This window comes from Equus asinus, chromosome 26 (genome assembly GCF_041296235.1).
Source record: "Equus asinus isolate D_3611 breed Donkey chromosome 26, EquAss-T2T_v2, whole genome shotgun sequence".
Taxonomy (NCBI): domain Eukaryota; kingdom Metazoa; phylum Chordata; class Mammalia; order Perissodactyla; family Equidae; genus Equus; species Equus asinus.
Window position 1 is genome coordinate 42,463,804 of NC_091815.1, and position 19,110 is coordinate 42,482,913.

The window sequence follows — 19,110 nt, forward strand, 5'->3', positions numbered from 1 at the left end:
GCCCAGGAGAGTCCTTTCACAAAGGAATGGAGTGCTCCAAAGAAGTGGGGGTTGACGGAGTAGTTATAGACCGTCAAAGAGCATGTAGCACAGATAATTGGAATGTCCCTTTTACAGTAGTCACGAGACTGCTTTGCTGGCACTGCGATTCACACAGCAATTGATGAACAGAGCAGGTAGCAGGTCTGTGGTCTCCAGCTGGGTGGTCACAGGGTGAGAGCAGCAGGCCAGAATCAATCCTTAGTTTAGGGAGAGGGGCTTATTCTTAAGGAAATGTCAATGTGGGGGAAGTTACATCCTTATCTTTAAGGGCATTGTTCTTGTTTTGGGGACACAGTAAATACTTAAAGCAGGTATACAATGCATGCTCTATGGCCAGAGTCAGGCCCTTTTGGAAAAAGATGTTCAGTTTTACACCAAATGGCTTCGCCGTATACTCCAATATATCCTATTTGTCATTTATTTATCAGCTTGAATAAAATGAAAACAAAAAGGCAGGTAGGACGTTATTGGGAGAAATTAGCTTACAGGACTGTGGCTTAAATAACGGTGGTTCCAAGGTCGTTTCCTGCGTGGGTGGAAGAATGTACCTGTTCTTAAGGGACTTCTGCTGAAGGATTTACACGATATACAGGATTGGGGGAAATTTTCCCAAAGTATACACTTATATATGCATGTGTGTATGTGTGCGAACGGGAAAAAGTACACACGCTGTATACTTAAACGAACAGACATAAAACTACGCTGGTCAGTACACGACGGTCCCTGTGTGTCCCCTGGGGTAGAGCGACCGACAAGTTCCCACGCTCCCCTGGGGCGCCATCGCACTACGGACTCCATTTCCCAGGACGCCATTCACCCAGTGCCCGGCCGGCTCCAGTCCCGCGGCGCGCAGAGCCCTCTGGGAGGTGAAGTCCCGGGCAGACCGCGGGCCAGTTGGCGGAAGCGCGGGCCGAAGTGCCTTTGGCTGCTGTGCATAGGCGGCGGGCGCGCCAGTGGCGGCGCCCTCGGGCTGTGTGAGCAGACGGCGGCGGAGGTGAGTGTGCTGCGGTTGAGGCGGCCCGGGTAAGCGTGAGGGACGGGGAGGCCCGGGCGGGGAGAGCGACCCAGGACGGCCAGGCCGTGGGATCGGGGCTGGGGGTGGGGCGGTGGGGAGGGAGCGACCTGTGCGTGCAGGTGCGACCTCAGGTGTGTGTGTGGGCCCAGCGTGTCACTGCCTGTGTGTGCAGGTGCGACCTCGGACGTGGGCATGTGCCTGAGTGTGTCACAGGGGAAGGGTGTGTTGCGTAACACTACCTGTGTGTGCAGATGAGATCTCAGGTGTGTGGGGGGCGCCCGGTGTGTCACCGTACGTGTCAGAGGGGAGGGGAGTCCTGCATGTGTGACACCACCTGCGTGTGCACCTGAGGCCCCAGTTGTGTACATGTGGCCGAGCATGTCACTGTGCACGCATATCTGCATGGAGGGAGTGTTGAGTGTATGACAGCCCCTGTGTGTGCAGGTGTGACCTCACATGTGTGCCTGTGCCGCATACCCCCTAACCATCACTACTCATTCCCTTTCTTCCCCAGCCCCTGGCAACCATTAATCAACCCTCTGTCTCTGTTCTGGACATTTCATGTAAATGGGATCATACAATAGGTGAGTTTTTTGTGTCTGGCTTTTTTCACTGAGCATAATATTTTCACTAAGTGTGCTGTGCTATGTATGTATCAGTACTTCATTCGTTTTTATAGCTGCATTACATTCCCTTGTATGGATGTACCACAGTTTGTCCAAATAATGCTGCTGTGAACATTCACGTACAGGTTTTTGTGTGAATGTGTTTTCAGTCTGGGGGAGTGAGGCAGTTGGTCTGTCCATTCTGTCTCTCAGCCACATATCCAGGAAAGGGACAGAGCAGGGCCCGGCAATGCAGACACCTGGGAGGAGGTCTTAGCAGGCGAATGAGTGAATGGTGGTGCTGGGCAGCGTCTAGATAGGAGGTGGGGGCTTTGGGTGTTAAGAGTGGTAAGTAGCTACTCTGAAATCAGTGCTGCCTCCTGACAGGCCCCTTCTCCATGGGGTCCCTAAGGACACAGCCACACACGGGCAGAGGAGCTGTTACCAGAGCCTGAGGGTGCCACTGTGGGGGCAGTAAAGGCCATGTTGGGGACACATGTTGTGGCTTGCACCACATGCCATCCTAGCCTCCAAGCTTCCCCTGCCCAGCCCTGAAGGGGAGGGAGACCACAGAGGTGTGACAAGTGGCTTTGTGGGGGGCTGGCAAGGGCCATCCAACTGTCCCTCTAGGGGCTGCAGAGCTGAACACTTTGGGAAGTGCTGAGGAATCACTGTGTCTTCATCTGCTCAGCCACTACAACAAAATCCCACAGCCTGAGTGGCTTAACCAACAGCATCATTTCTCACACTTCTGGAGGCGGAAAGTTCAAGATCGGGGTGCCAGCAGGCCTCAGTTCTGGGGAGAGCTCTCTTCCAGGCTTTCGGGTGGCTGCCTTCTCACTGTCCTCACGTGGCGGAGAGAGAAAGAAAGAGCTTTGGTCTCTACCTTTTCTGATAAGGGCACTAATCCCATCATGGGACTCCACCCTCAAGACCTCATCACCCCAAAGGCCCCACACCTCCAAACACCTTCACTTTGGGGGTTAGGGCATTAACATAGGGATTTGGGGGAGATACAGATATTTAGGTGAGACTACAGTATCCAGTATCAAGGCGATAATACTGCCAACTCTTGGCTTAGGCCACTCAGCATGAGCCCCCGACAACAGAGCGTTTCCCAGAACATTCACATCTGCTGTTCCCCATGGGGCTAGCCCTGGTCAGACATGGCCCATGGCTGAGCCAGTGCATGTGGCATGTTTCAGAAGCCAGTGACATTTAAGGACTTGGTTGTGGACTTCACGCGGGAGGAGTGGGGGCTGCTGGGCCCAACACAGAGGATCCTGTTCCACGACATGATGCTAAGGAACTACAGCAACCTGGTGTCCCTGGCTGAGGCCTCCCTGTCACCTCTTCATCCATGTCATTTGTGTGTGTTTCCCCTGCCTCGTCCTCGGTCATTCACACCCAGGTGTGTCCTTGCTCTGACTCATGTCCCCCAGCCAAGTCCCCCCAGTGCAAAGACCGGGTGCCCCAACCTATGTCACCAGGTAGAGACCTTTCCTGTGCCTCGGGACACATACAATGCCCTATTTGGCCCTGGCTGACTTGTAGCAACAGCATCAATGTTTTCCTCCTCCCTTCTCACCATGGACAGGACTTCCTGATTCCAAACCAGACGTGATCTCCAAGCTGGAGCAGTGGGAAGACCCCTGGACTGTGGGGAGAGATGCCCCGAGAGGTCCAGGTGAGTGAAGGAAGGGTCTCCCTATCAGATCAGTTTATTATTTTTTTAATTTAATTTTCCCCAGCTTTGTTGAGGTATAATTAACAAATAAAAATTCTATATATTTAAGATGGTATTTTGATAGATGTATATGCTATGAAATGATTACCACTATCAAGCTGATTAATATATCCATCACCACATATAGTTATGAGTTTTTTCCCCCTGTGGTGAGAACACTTAAGATTCACTCTCAGGAAAGTTGAGACGTACAATGCAGTGTTTTAACTGTAACTGTTGTTAACTGTTCTTTCTCCTCCTAGGGCAAGAAGGTGCAGTGTACAACCAACAGGAAAGAGTGGGTAGGTGCAGGAGCCTGGAAACAAACCCAGACTCATTAAGCAGTCCTCTCCCAGCCCTGAGAACAACTAGTCTACTTTCTGTCTCCACGGATTTGCCTGTTCTGAATCTTTCATATAAATGGAATTTATATAAATGTATTCATATATTTTCATATAGATACATATAAGACAAAATGTGGTCTTTTGCGTCTGGCCTTTTAGCATAGTGTTTTCATAGTTTATCCACATTGTAGCACAGATCAGTCCTTCATTCTTTTTTGTGGCTGAATAATATTCCACTGAGTGGATAGACCATGTTTTGTTTATACATTCTTCGCTGGTGGAGAGTTGGGCTGTTTTCACATTTCGGCGATTGGGAACAGTGCCACCATGAACAGTCACATGCAGGTTTTTGTTCGAGCACTTGTTTTGCACTCTCTGGGCCAGGCCCTGCTCCAGTGAGGGCATGGTTGTGAAATAGCCCCACCAGCAGCTGACAGTTGGGGTGGCTCCTGAGGCTTTGGCCCGTGTCTTTCTGTGTTCCTCTACCCCTTTCCTTCCCACCTGTGCAGCAAAGGGTTAACACAGCAGGCCTGTGGCCACCATCCCCCAAAAGGCCTGGGGCAACGTTGGCCTTTGGCTGGTGTCTTGGAACTTGGATTTCAGGAGGGTCCTCACCATCCCCTAAATGATCAGAGTGGCTCGTTGTGCCTAAACCGTTTTGGTTTATACTGAACACGTGCTTTCCTTCTTGGGTTCAGAAATTTTGGTACATGCTGTGCAGTGGATACCTCAGTCCCTGTCCCCTTCCTCAACTGCGGGAGCCCCTTCTAAAAGCCGCAGATTCTGGGCCAGCCCCGTGGCTGAGTGGTTAAGTTCGCACGCTCTGCTGCGGCGGCCCAGGGTTTCGCTGGTTCAAATCCTGGGCACAGACATGGCACTGCTCATTAGGCCAAGCTGAGGTGGCATCCCATATGCCACAGCTAGAAGGACCCACAACTAAGAATATACAACTATGTACCAGGGGGCTTTGGGGAGAAAAAGGAAAAAAAGAATCTTAAAAGCCACAGACTCTACCACCCTGGCCTGCAGCTCGTTCTGGCAGCCTAGCCTGACTGCCGAGGTTCTGGATTGGCGGTACACAGTCAGGGTGGGGCTTGAGCATGTTTCTCTGCTTATTTTTCAGACTCAGAGCCTGGGTCCCGAGCCATATGGCTGCTTCCAGACCAAGGCGCTCTTCCTCAGGGGCAGATGACAATGGGACTCTTGGGGCAGGATTTCCGGCACATAATCCTAAGAGAAGTCACGGAGCATGGCAGCCAGGTGGCAGAAAGACATTGCCAAGCAGTGACACCTAGCCAGAGGGAGAGGAGCCTTGGAGGAAGGGTCCTCTGGTGCCGTTTCCTCACTGAGCATCAAAATCGTCCCCCAGGGGTGCAGGCTCCCACAGACTGTGTTCATAAAAAGGGTCTCCCATGTGTTTCAGTCCTAGGTCAGGGGCGCCCCTGCCAAGGAGAGGGTGTGTGTACAGAAGCCTGTGACTCTTTTCCAGACCTCCGTCACCCACAAGGTGTCCACACTGAAGAGGGCACACTGGCGTGTGGTGGATGGGAGGATGCCTTTGGCAAGAACACAAGCTTCCTGAGCTCTCAGCGGATTCCTGACAGGTGGAAGCTCTATGTGTGTGAAGAGTGCGGGAAGGCCTTTGGGTAGAGCTCAAATTTCATTCAGCACCAGAGAACCCACACCGGCGAGAAGCCGTACATGTGCCGGGAGTGCAGACGCGTCTTCAGCAAGAACTCATCCCTGGTTAAGCACCAGCACATCCACACAGGCGAGAAGCCCTACATGTGTGGCCACTGCAACAAGCGCTTCTGGGAGAACTCGTCCCTGGCCAAGCATCAGTGGGTGCACACAGGTGAGAAGCCATACGCTTGCGGTGACTGCGGGCGCACCTTCAGCCAGAGCACCCACCTTGTGCATCACCAGCGAGTCCACAGTGGGGAGAAGCCATTCACCTGCTGTGAGTGCGGCCGAGCCTTCACTGACTCCTCAGCCCTCCTGATCCACCACAGAACCCACACGGGGAGAAGCCCTATGAGTGCCATGTGTGCTGCAAGGCGTTCAGCCTCAGCTTGTCCCTGGCTGAGCACATGCGCTGCCACACGGGAGAGAAGCCATATGTGTGCCAAGAGTGTGGGAAGGCTTTCAGCCAGAGCTCATCCCTCATCAAGCACCTGAGGACACATACAGGCGAGAAGCCGTACATTTGCAGTGAGTGTGGGCGCGCCTTCAGCCAGAGATCCTCCCTTACCAAGCACCAGCGGGTGCACACGGGTGAGCGGCCCTCCGTGTGCAGAGAATGCGGGAAGGCCTTCAGCCAGAGCTCCTACCTGACCCAGCACCTCAAGATCCACAGTGGCAAGAAGCCGTTCATGTGTGGGGAGTGCAGGAAACCCTTCAGTGACTCTTTGGCCTTGGTCCACACAGGAGAGCAGCCCTACACGTGTGGGAAATGTGGGAAGGCCTTCAGCCAGAGCAAGTTCCTCACCCAGCATGAGCGGATCCACACTGAGGAGAAGCCTTTCGTGTGCGGCGACTGCGGCAGGGCCTTCATGCAGAGCTCCTCCCTCGCCCTCTACCTGAGGACTCACACTGGGGAGAAGCCCTACAAGTGCAATGAGTGTGGCAAGGCTTACATCCAGATGTCACACCTCACCGAGCATTACCGAGTGCACACCAGGGAGCAGCCCTATATGTGCAATGTGTGTGGCAAAGCCTTCGGGCGGGGCACACACCTCCTGCAGCACCAGCGTGTCCACGTGGGTGCCAAGCCCTTCACATGCGGCGTGTGTCGGAAAACCTTTCCAGAGGCTGCGGCCCTCATTCTGCACCAGAGGATTCATGCTGGAGAGAAGCCCTTTGAGTGTCACAAATGCAGCAAATCCTTCAGCCAGAGCAGGTCCCTGGCCCAACATCAGAGCATTCACTCCCAGGGGAGATCGTGAGACCATGGCAAGTATCAGAAATCCTTCAAACACTGTTTGGTTCTCATACATCGGTGACGTGGGGATGTGCCCAGTGTGGCAGAGACTTGTCCTTGATGTGTCGTCCTCCATCCTGCGGAGGGCCAAGTGTCAGGAACCCTGGGCCAGCGCAGAGCAGACCGTGTTGCACATCTCACACTTCTATCTTCAGAGTCACCTAGTTGGATGAGAAAGCTGGTAGTGGGCATCAGATCCATCTTCTGGATGCTTCTCCATAACCTTCAAAGGGAACAATGACCACCCCCAATTCTTCTCCACTGTACAGGTTCACCCAGATGCCCACCAGCTGGTAGGATCCACAAGTGTGAACGGTCTTCCTCTCAGCAGGCCTGGAACAGAGCTCATTTCAAAGTTTTTGCCAAAGCAAAAATGTAATTAAAAGAAAAAAAAGGGGGGCCGGCCCCATGGCTGAGTGGTTAAGTTCACGTGCTCCGCTGCGGCTGCGCAGGGTTTCGCTGGTTCGGATCCTGGGCGCGGACATGGCACTGCTCATCAGGCCACGTTGAGGCAGCGTCCCACATGCCACAACTAGAGGGACCTGCAACTAAGATATACAACTATGTACCAGGGGGGATTTGGGGAGATAAAGCAGGGAAAAAAAAAAGATTGGCCACAGTTGTTAGCTCAGGTGCCAATCTTTAAGGAAAAAGATGCTTTTCAGTCGTTGGTGCCTTGTATTAACTCAGGCCACTTGGTTTTGTTTTCCCCCCTCAAAAAGTAAGCTCTCTATTCAAAAATGCGGTGGTGTGTCACCAAGTCCAGCTCTTTAGAAAGAAAACTCTATGTCATTCCTCCACTTCAGCATGAGGACTTCATTAAAGCCAGAGAGTGATCTTAGCATAAAATTGCACACTTTCTGAGCACTTACACACACTGTCCCATTTTGTCCTCTCAGCAGCCCTGGAACACAGGTGTTTTTATCCCCACTTCAAAGATGAAGTTGCTGAGACTTTGAGAGGTTAAACCACATGCTCAAGGCCCCCCACTAGAAGCCACTCACTTTTCAGGATGAAGACACTAGACTTGGCAGGTAAGGACAGAGTGGCAAAAGGGCCTCCTTCCCTTTCAGCAGACCCCCAGAGGTCTGTGAGAAGGCAGTTCTAGAATATTAAGTTCCCTTGAGAATGAGAGACAGTGGGATGATCGGGTCCCACCTGAAAAAGCAAGTGAGGCCATTTGGCTGACTTGAGGCAAAGGCAAAGTAGGAGCTGGGCAGCCATTGCTCAGGCCAGATGTTGGTTAAATTCCTGCTAGAAGACACACATTTGTTCCTGTGATGGGTGAGCCTTTCACTGTTCCCTGCAACTTCACTCAGGGGTTCTCTGTCGCCTCATCCACCATAGCCCGCCTTTCCAGGCTCATTCCCCATGTCCCATGGGCAGCCTGTGTTGACCAAACCTACCTTTTCCCTTTTCCTCGGACAACCCAGCTTGTTCTGGTTTCATGTCCTCAGCATCAGCTCCAGGGTGACTCCTCCCTGGCTGAATCAGAAGCCTGTCCTCTCTTCCCGTCCCCACAGCAGCGCATACATTGCGTTGCCATTGTCCCTGTCCTTGTCCAGAGCCGCCTTGGACCAGGAGCCCCTTTAGCACACACTTATGTCTCAGGTGCCTCTGTATCCCGATTACCTGGCACATATAGGGCTAAAGTAGACAGGAAATGAGTGAGTGAACCAGTGAGACACTGAATACAAAATGACAACTGAGGGGTCCCTAAGACCACCTTCAGATTTGAGGACTCACTAGAAGGACTCACAGAACTCAGAATAAGTGATGGACTCTTAATGGCTTATTGCAGTGACAGGATACAGGTTATAATCACAAAGGTAAAGGGTGCACAGGCTGGAATCTAGGAGACCAGGTGCAAGCTTCCAGTTGTCCTCTCCCAGTGGAATTGTACAGACAGCTTAATTCTCGCAGTAGCAACTGACAGTACACGTGGAGTATTGCCAACCAGGGAACTCACCCAGGCCTGGTGATTTTATGGGGGTTGGTCACATAGATGTGGACTGCTTGTATGACTGACCTTACTCAGCCTCCAGCTCTCTCAGAGGTCAACCTGATGCAGTGTGACCCAAGGTCCCCATCATAAATCACACTGTTGGCACAGACTATCTGGTATGGCCCAAGGCCCCCAGTAAACAAAGACACTCTTATCAGGCAGGATATTCCAAGGGCGGGAGGGTCTCAGGAGCTGATCAGGGGCCAATCCATTCTTTGCAATGTGCAGAGTTTGGGCACCCTAATTCTGCTGAGTTAACCCTTTACTGCACAATGAGCCAGCACACTGCAGCCCGGGAATGCCTCCTTACCCGGCTGAGGGCCACAGCTACTGTAACACAAGAGGGAGAAGTGTCAGTCGACAGAAGTGGTGTTGGTCGGGATGCTCAGGAGTTTCTCAGCAGAAGAGGCAACTCAGTTTTGCAGGGGCAAGACCATCAGGGGTGCAGGGGGAGTGGACATTTGGGAGAGCACCCCATGAGAGCCCCAGAAACCAGGCCGAGAGGCAGGAAGAACCAGGCAGCTGTTGGGCCTCTGAGGCACCACATGGCATGGATGGGGCAGGGTGTGCTGGCTATACCACACACCCCTGTAGCTTGTCATGGGCCACAAACTCAGCCTTTGTAAAAATGTCCTGGCAGCAAGGTTGAGATGAGGAGAGATGCGACACTGCCAGCCCTCAGCTTCCTTCCTGAGGGGTGGTCAGGCATAAGAAACAGCTGCCTCCAGCTCCATGAATTTGAAGCCCAGCACTGCCCAGCTGAGCTCTGGGTCTTCTCTGTGCCTCACCTTCCTAGTCTGTAAAATGGGAGTGGTGATGATGCCTGCAAGGATTTAACATACTAACTTGTAGAGGAAACGTGTACCAGGGCCCCCGTCCAGTGTGTTATTCTGCCAGGAAGCAGCCTCTGCCCGAGGGAGGTGGGTGTGGTCACAGGTTGGCTGTGGTTGAGTGACTGAGTGCAGCTGACGACAAGTGCGGGTGACGCTGCAGGAGCGTGGCAGAAGGCCGCAGTTGTAGGGGCAGGAGCTTTCAGATGGGGAGGACCTGAGGTTTTCTGACCTGAGGGTCAGGGCAGAGGCTGACATAGTGCTACATGGAGCAGGGGCCTAGCCAGAGGATGTTTCTGGTGTGGTTCATTCCTCCCATAAGGCCAGAGGGCCTTCAAGTTCTTTAGCTCTTACTGTCGTTCTTCCATGTGTCTCATACCAAATGCCAGTGTGCGGAGTGCTGCCCAGACCCTGCGTGGAGGGCAGGGCAGCTGTGGGCACTGGCTGCAGGAAGCAGAGGCTGGACCTCAGGCTGTGGGTCCTGCGGGCATCCGGGCTCAGGCAGACAGTCCTGGGGCAGGAGGCGAGAGGAGTCCACAGGGCCTCAGGGCTCTCACTTCACCCCTTGGGCTGGTTCCCTGGCAGGCTGCAGCCTGTGACCTGGGGTGTGCGTCTGCACTCATACGCCATCATACACACACAGGTGCACACACACACACCATCACACACTCGCACCCTGACAAAGATTCTCTCCATGACCAAACTAGTCAGGCTCTTCTGAGCTCTTTTTGACTAGGCCTCAAACCCTGGGGTTCTGGGGCCTTCCTTAGAGTCCAGTTTTAGCAGAAATCTTAAATCAGTTTAGCAAGACTCTCCCATCCTCCACATCTGATCACCCTCGTTATCTACTCCAGTTCCTCATCCCCACCCCCCCAGGTGATATCTGATCACTCTGGCCTGCCTTCAGCAAGAATCCTGTCAGAATCCCCTCACCCCTGAGGCTTCCTCTTAGTAATCTTCTACCCATTGACCCCCACCCTGCTTCTTGGCTATAAATTCCCACTTGTCCATGCTGTATTCAGAGGTAAGCCCAGTTCTACACTGAGGTCTCTTTTTCCCCGATTGCAATAGTTTTTCTTAATAAAATGTTTTTACTGCTTTAACTCCTGTCTAACTCTGGGTAATTTTTTCTTTAACAACACACACACATACTCATTCCCACACTTACACATTTCCCAGGGCAGCCTACCAAGGATGCCACGGCAGTTACCTGGCAGTGGGAGCATCTGGGCCTCTCACTAAGGAGCCCCAAGAGTGTGGGGTTCTGCTGACTTGCACAGTGGTGGGGTGCTAAGAAGGTCTCTGGGATGGAATCCAGGGCTGAGAGGCAGCTGCTGGGTCCTCCATGCAGAGGCTGGGCGGTGGGGGAGCCTACCTCTGGGTGGGAGTGTATGTGTGTCTCTGTATCTGTCTCTGTGTGTCCGTAGGTGTGTGTCTATGTCTGCTTCTTTATAAGAGCTTTATTTAAAATTCACATACCATAAGTTCACCCTTCTAAAGTGTACAATTCAGTGGTTTTCAGTATATTCACTAAGATGAACAACCATTACCACTAATTTCAGAACATCTTCATCACCCCCAAAAGAAACCCCATACCCATTAGCAGTCAGTCCCTATTCACCTCCTCTAAGCCTCTGGCAACCACTAATCTACTTTGTCTCTATGGATTTGCCTTTCCTGGATATTTCATATAAATGGAATCTTAGAATATGTGACCTTTTGTGTCTGGCTGCTTTGAACATAATGTTTTCAAGTTCATCCATGTATCAGCACTGAGTTCCTTTCTGTGACCAAGTAATATTCCATTGTATGGCTAGACCACATTTTGTTTATCCATTCATCAGTTGATGGACATTTGCGTTGTTTCCAGTTTGGGGCTGTTATGAAAAATGCTGCTATGAACATTTCTGTACAAGATTTTGTGTGGATATATTTTTTCATTTCCTTGCAATTGCTGGGTCATAAGGTAACTCTTATGTTTAACAAAAAGTTAAACCACAGTGGCTGCATCATTTTCCATTCCCACCAGCAATGCATGAGGGTTCAATTTTCCCACATCCCTGCCAACACCTGCTGTTACCTGTCTTTCTGATCACTGCCATCCTACTGGGTGGGAAGTGGCATCACAGCATGGTTTTGATTTCCATTTCCCTGATGACAAAGGATGTTGAGCATCTACTTATATGCTTAGTGGCCATTTGTATATTTTCTTTGGAGAAATGTCTACTAAATCTTTGCTCATTTTTAAATTGGGTTGTGTTTTTTTGTTATTGTTGAGTTGTAAGAATTCTTTATATATCCTGGATACCAATTTATTTATTTATTTATTTTTTAGGAAGATCAGCCCTGAGCTAACTACTGCCAGTCCTCCTCTTTTTGCTGAGGAAGCCTGGCCCTGAGCTAACATCCGTGCCCATCTTCCTCTACTTTATATGTGGGACACCTACCACAACATGGCATGCCAAGCAGTGCCATGTCCACACCCAGGATCCGAACCGGTGAACCCCGGGCCACTGAGAAGCAGAGCATGTGAACTTAACCACTGCATCACCGGGCCGGCCCCCTGGATACCACTTTAGTATTTGTGTGTCTGTGTGTCTTTATGTGGGTCTGTATGTCTGTGCATCTGTGTGTCTGTGTGAGTGTTAAGTGTGTGGCTGTGTCTGAGCAGGCACAATTTTGCCTTCCACCATGGACATGGGGAAGCAGAGGGTATCATGATCAGCTGTGAAGAGGGGAGGGTTTATTATCTCCATGATACAGAGAAGGAAGTAGAGGGCCAGAGAAGTGAAGTCATTTGCGCAAGTAAGAGAGTGAGAGGTGGGACTAGGAACTGAGATGGGCCGGAACCCTCTCCATAGACTGTGCTTCCTGTTGCATCGTGCTGTTTCTTAGCCAGTGGTCCTCAGCCTTGTCTGCACATTAGAATTGCCTTCAGGGGCCGGCCCCGTGGCCAAGTAGTTAAGTTCGCGTGCTCCACTGCAGGCGGCCCAGTGTTTCGTCAGTTCAAATCCTGGGCACGGACATGGCACTGCTCATCAAGCCACGCTGAGGCGGCGTCCCACATGCCACAACTAGAAGGACCCACAACTAAGAATATACAACTATGTACCGGGGGGCTTTGGGGAGAAAAAGGAAAAAAATAAAATCTTTAGAATTGCCTTGATACTTTTATAAATCTGGATGCCCAGGCCAAATCCTAGACCAATGAATTAGGATCTGTGATAGGCAGAATAATGCCTCCCCTCTCCACACTCAAAGATGTCCACATCCTAATCCTCAGAACCTGTAAATATGTGACTTTACATGCAAAAGGGAATTTGCAGATGGGGAGAGTATCCTGGATTACCAGGTGGGTCCAGTGTAATCATAAGGGTCTTTAAGTGAAAGAAAGAGGCAGCAAGGCCAGAGTCAGAGAAGATGTGATGACAGTGAGGCAGGGAACAGAAAAAGGAATGTGGAGACAGCCTCTAGAAGGTGGAAGAGGCAAGAAAATGGATTCTCCCTTACAAGTAACCCTGGAAGGAACCAGCCCTGTCAACGTGGTCACGTTAGCCCAGTGAGACCCATTTTGGACTTCTGACCTCAGGAAATGTAACATTTTTGTTGTTATAAATCACGACATTTGTGGTAATTCGTTACAGCAGCCATAGGAAACTAATACAGCCTTTCTAGATACAAACCAGACCAGTTGTGTAGCGCCAACTGCACCAGCTGGAAAACAGGAAGAATGATGGTTTGGAAAGTGATAAAACAGAAACCAGGAAAATCTGGGGCTCCCTTCACTGGTGGGTGGATGGGGAGGCAAGTTCTACTTGGAGGCAGAGAGGTGTCAAGGCAAATATGCAGGGAGACATTGGTGATGTGAAGCTGGGCTTGGCAGAGGGGGCAGAGCTGGGGGCTAGGAAGTAGGAGCTGCCAGAGATAAAGGCTTTGGTGGTGCAGAAAGGGAGAAGGTCACAGGCAGAGTTGGCAATCAGGATTAACAGACACTGCCCAGCGAGTGTCTGGTGCACAATAGGGGCTCGATGAAGATCTGGTTTATTGTTGCGATTATTGGGGGTGGGCATCTTGGGGCTCTGCCTTCCACAACAGAAGTGTGACAGCAGGGGGCTGGCCCTGTGGCCGAGTGGTTAAATTCTCGCGCTCCGCTTCAGCAGCCCAGGGTTTGGGTCCTGGGCGCAGACAGGGCACCACTCATTAGGCCATGTTGAGGCAGTGTCCCACATGCCACAACTAGAAGGACACACAACTAAAAATATACAACTATGTACTGGGGAGATTTGGGGAGAAAAAAAAAGGAGATTGGCAACAGTTGTTAGCTCAGGTGCCAATCTTTAAAAAAAAAAAGAAGTATGACAGCAGAAGGCAGAAACCCACAAGGAAGCCCAAGACCCAAGGAAATGAAGGCAACCAGTGCTGCCCACAGGCCAAAGCCCAGCCCAGTGTTTGATGGATGAGATGAGGTTGGTTGGGGAAAGCAAAGGATTCCTTGGATTAGGACACCTGGGGTGTATCTACTGATGGACAGAAAATGCAAAGGGATCATTTACACAAAATATCTAGAACAGGCAAATCCACAGAGGCAGAAAGCAGATGACTGGGTGTCAGGGGCTGGGGGGACAGGGAGAATAGAGAGTGCTAAAGGGTATGGAGTTTCTTTTTGGGGTGATAAAAGTGTTCTGGAATTAGTGCTGATGGTTGCATAACCTTGTGACTATACTAAAAACCACTGAATTGTACACTTTAGAAGGATGAACTTAAGGTATGTGAATTACAGCTAAAAAAAATGTTAAAAACTTTTAAAGGGAAAGAAAATGGAAAAAGGAGCAGGTGAGGGGGGAAAGCCCAGCATAGGGGAGAGAAGCAATGAGAGCCTGTGAGGTACAGGACGAGGGTGATGTGCTGCCTCAGGCCTTCAGGATGGTGAGAGGTGACATAGGACATGGTGAGAGCACAGCCACCAGGGCTATTCCCTGGGGTGGAGCTTCTGGTGCTGGAGGAGAAATGAACTGTAGTGGAAGGCCTTGCCACTCAACACACATGTATGGCTTCTCACCCGTGTGGGTGCGCTGGTACTGGCTGAGGTGTTAGCGCTGGATGAAGGCCTTGCCGCACTTCAGGGAGGCACAGGGCTTCTCGCCCATGTGGATCCACTAGTGCTCAGCAAGGTAGGTGCTCAGGCTGAAGGCCTTGCTGCACTCTGGGCACTCATAGGCTTCTTACCCATGTGACTCTGCTGGTGCTGGCTAAGCTGTGAGCTCTGGATGAAGGCCTTGCTGCGCCAGCCACACGCATATGGTCTCTCACCACTGTGCATCCTCTGATGGCAGATGTGGGGCTAGCTCCACCTGAAGGCTTTCCCACACTCCTGACACTCATAGTGCTTCTCCCCTGTGTGAATCTGCTGGTGTTTCCACAGGTCTGAACTTCCCTGGAAGGCCTTGCTCCACTCCCTGCATTTGTGTGGCTTCTCTCTGGTGTAGGTCCTCTGGTGCAGTGTGAGTGTGGAGTTCTGAATGAAGACTTTCATGCACTCCTGGCATTCGTAGGATTTCGCTCCAGTGTGGATCCTCTGGTGCACAGTGAGGTTGGACCAGCACCAAAAGACTTTCACACAGGTGCTGCATGGATAGGGCTTTTCCCCGTGTGAGTCCTCTCGTGCACACTGAGGGCCAAGTGCTGCTTGAAACTCTTCCCACAGAAGCTGCACCTTCAGGGTATCCTGTTCACACAGGCTGCCTACAACACAGCTGGCCCTGGAACTTGCTCAAAGCTCCCTCCATGTGCAACTAACATGTGCGGTTTCTTCTCCACAGCAACACTCTCTTGTTTGATAGGGCTGGAAGGTATCCTGACACTTCTCACAACTTCACTGCCTCCACAGCCTCTCCCCACACTAGGAGTTTCCATGTCAGGAACTGACTGTTGCTTTAAATCTTCTTCCCAGAAAAGCAAATGTTCCTCCACATCTCCAGCAGAACTTCTGTTCTGGTTCCTTGAGCAGGCCTCAGGAGCACCAGTCTGGGAAGGCAGAGCCCCATGAAATGTCTTCTCTGACGACTTCCATTACCATCCCCGTGAGGGGTTGTGGCAAGTCTTTGGATATGCCCTGTGCTCACTTTCCTTGATCTGAAAAAAACCAAGATGACAAATGTTGATTTGTTGACTTCACCCTGGAAGAAAAGAAATCAAAAGGATTGATGAAGCAGATGGAATTACTGGCTTGATTCTTCACCCCTCTTTGTGTACATACCCTTGGCCATATTTGTGGTTTCTCCCACTAAAGGCAGCAAAGATGTCCCTTCCTTGACTTTGGGTGTGGCCCTGTGACTTACTTTGGCCAATAGAATCTGAGTGGAACTGCAAATACGTCAGTCCTGAGCCTAGGCCTCAATCCCATTGGCATCTCTGCCACCAGTATGAGATGAATTTGCCCTGTGAGCCCTGCAACACAAGTGCAGCACAGGTGGACCCAACTTGGAGCCTGGAGCTGAGCTCATCCCAGATCGGCCAACCCTCAGAATCATGAGAGAAATAAGCACTTATAGCTCTGAGCCACTGAACTGTTGTAACTATTTGTTATAGAGCAATAGCTGACTGATACAACTGCCAAATTAAAATGAAGACTCCATGAAAAAGATGAGGTTTGAAACCTGGGGAGAGGATGAGAAAGACACACGAGGCAGAGAAGCGGGGCGGGGAATCTACTAAGGAGAGCCCAGCAGCCTAGAGCACTGGTTGAAGAGTCAGAGAATAAGCACAAAAAAGGGCCTTCTGAGGGCTGGGGTAGGGAGTGGAAGGGCTACAGTGGGTGTGGGAGGTAAGTGAGAATCCAGCAGAGCAGCTCCAGCTCGAGCAAGCATAGTCTGTTGGTCTGCCATTTGTTCATTCATTCATTTTTCAGCAAACTTTTCTTGGTGCCTGGCCCTGTGCTAAGCACCATGGATGCCCCAGCCTCAGGCTATGGAGAGGCCAGGACTCCTCCCAGTGCTAAGAGCACAGACTCACAATCTGGGCAGAGAAGAAGGCACTAACAAAAGCCTCCACTGACTTTCCAAGTCATCCCATACCTGTTAACTGTCAATCCAGCTCTTCCTTCTTGCTCTCCCTGGCACCTGAGTCTCCTCCAGCTGCTGCCCTCTCTCTCCCCTCTCCTCCTCTAGAGACTTCCAGATAATATCCCCACACTCACACTAATGCCCTTTCACCCCATTATGGACTGAATTGTATGCCCTCAAATTCATATGTTAACATCCTAACCCCCAGTACCTCTCAGAATATGACTGTATTTGTAGATATGGCCTTTAAAGAGGTATTTAGGATTAAATGAGGTCACATAGATGGGCCCTAACCCAACGGGACTGGTGTCCTCATAAGAAGAGGGAGCGACACCAGGGGCATGCTCACAACGAGGAAAGGCTATGTGAGGACACAACAAGAAGGCAGCTATCCTACAAACCAAGGAGAGAGACCTCAGGAGAAACCAAAACTGCCGACACCTTGACCTTGGACTTCCAGCCTCCAGAACTGTGAAAATAAACATCTGCTGTTTAAGCTCCAGTCTGTGGTATTTTGTTATGGCAGCCCTAGAGAACTAATATACCCGTGGTGATCATGATCTACCTTTAGGCTCCAGGCCAGCCTTGCTCTCCCCTTGGACTGCAGCTCAACCCATCAACCCTGTCAGCTCCACCTTTAAAACAGATCCATATGTGACTACTTACCAGCACCTCTACCTCTACCTCCACCACACAGATCTGCCCTGCTCCGCTCACCAGGACTCCAGCAGCATTCACCTCCTGGGTCTCCCTGCCTTTACCCTCATCCCAACAGTCTTCCCCTGTAACAGCTAGAGGAGTCCTACAAAGAGCTGTCCACTGCTCAAAGGCCTCCCATGGCTCCCACCTCTCTCAGGGTAGAAGTCCAAGTCCATACTTGGCCTATAAGCCCTGCAAGATCTGCCCCCACAGGCCTCCCCTTTCTGACCCTGTCCTCTCCCATCTTCTTCCCTCAATGAACTCCAGCTGGGTTTCCTTGCCTGTAGCCACCTCAGGGCCTTGGAATTTGTGCTCCGTATACCTGAAACATTCTCCCTGAGTCCTTCCCTCTGTTCAGCTAAGATGCCAGCTCCTCAGGGAACTGGCTTGTTCCTTTGATAACCATCTGCCTCCTCATACAACATTGGCTCCACAGAGGCCGGCCATGCCTGTCCTCCTCGCTGCAGAATCTGATCTGGAACAGCGCAGGCCCACACTGGGTGCTCAGTACAGATCTGTGGAAGGAAGACAAAACATACTCATTCTGGCTGCAGGAAAGTGTCTGAGGAGCTGCAAGGGACATGGTCACAGGCTGAGGCACGGGCCAGGCCCCCACGGCATCTCCTCCCTCTAGGCCACACCTGCATGCAGCCTGGGCCACCACCCTCCCTGTCCTGGACCCCCAACCAGACTCTCCTGCTTGGAGACTCTCACACACCCATATGCACACACAGAGGACATGTTCTCACAATCACACATCCTGGCATCCACCGTGTCACACGATCCCACCCATCATCACAATCACAGTCACTGTAGCAAGATACAGTATAATCACAGAGTCTGAGACCTCCATGCTGTACCAGCCGCTCCCCATCACCTCCATGTCCCTGTCTCATAGACACTCTCATACATTAGACAGCCACACACGGCTACACCATTATCATGTATGGTGACTGACATGCAGATTTCACACACACAGGTGGTCACAGACTGACACACGCAGCCCAACCTCCAGGTCACATACAGTCACACTCGATAGACATGTGGAATCACCTGTACACGGTCAGTGAGCCACACACATTACACACATAATACACACCCCTCACCCCCTCACTTGGGCACCTGCACCCCTCCCGCCCTCACATCGCCACCCGCACCCCTCACCCAGGCACCCGCACCCCTCACCCCCTCACACCGCTACCCCCACCTCTCACCCCCTCACCCAGGCACATGCACCCCTCACCGTCACCCCAGTACGCGCACCCCTCACCCCAGCACCCGTACCTCTCACCCTCTCACTCTGGCACCTGCACCCCTCACACACCCCCCCATCCCCTCATCCCGGCATCCGCACCCCTCACCCTCTCACACCGGCACCCGCACCCCTCACCCCCTCACCCTGGCACCCACATCCCTCGCTACCTCACCCCGGCACCCACCTTACCCCCTCACACCGGCACCCACATTCCTCACACAGCATTGACACCCCTCACACCGGCACCCTCAGGCCGCACCCCCCTCACACACCCCTCCCCCCCACGCATCATGCACAATTCTGCCTCCCGCCCACCCTCCGGCTGCAGCCTCCACTCACCGCCACCACTGCCCCACAAAGACCAGGCCGCAGTCCCCACAGCCCGTGCGCCCGCCCGGACTACAACTCCCGGCGTACCACCGGATGCTCGGGGCGCGGTGGGGGTGGTGGGCGAGGTATGGGGTTGGGGGGCGGTGCCTTCTGGGAATTGTAGTCCAGAGGAGGGGCGCACTGGCCGTGGAGCGTGAGACGCGGGACATGCTGGGAGT

At 52.0% G+C, this 19,110-nt stretch overlaps 1 protein-coding gene and 1 long non-coding RNA gene across 9 annotated transcripts; one reads left to right on the plus strand and one right to left on the minus strand.

Moving 5' to 3' along the window:
- The first annotated feature begins 885 nt into the window (after nucleotides 1-885).
- Nucleotides 886-7,561, plus strand: LOC106846641 (zinc finger protein 135). Of its 8 annotated transcripts, none has more exons than XM_014865545.3 (5): nucleotides 886-1,036; nucleotides 1,572-1,641; nucleotides 3,260-3,349; nucleotides 3,652-3,690; nucleotides 4,856-7,561. In XM_014865545.3, exon 5 carries the CDS (start codon nucleotides 5,823-5,825, stop codon nucleotides 6,675-6,677), a length of 855 nt encoding a protein of 284 aa, XP_014721031.3. In that variant the 5' UTR covers nucleotides 886-1,036; nucleotides 1,572-1,641; nucleotides 3,260-3,349; nucleotides 3,652-3,690; nucleotides 4,856-5,822; the 3' UTR covers nucleotides 6,678-7,561. The 8 variants fall into 8 exon arrangements, with proteins under 8 accessions (XP_014721031.3, XP_044616142.1, XP_070355443.1 ...); XM_044760207.2 differs by having other exon boundaries at nucleotides 5,156-7,561; XM_070499342.1 differs by having other exon boundaries at nucleotides 5,222-7,561.
- Nucleotides 7,562-8,476: 915 nt separating this feature from the next.
- Nucleotides 8,477-19,002, minus strand: LOC106846687 (uncharacterized). Its single transcript, XR_001401948.3, has 3 exons — nucleotides 18,902-19,002; nucleotides 17,630-17,822; nucleotides 8,477-15,723 (listed from the first exon to the last, which is right to left on the minus strand). It is a non-coding gene; the product is annotated as an uncharacterized lncRNA (long non-coding RNA).
- Between the last annotated feature and the right edge of the window lie 108 nt (nucleotides 19,003-19,110).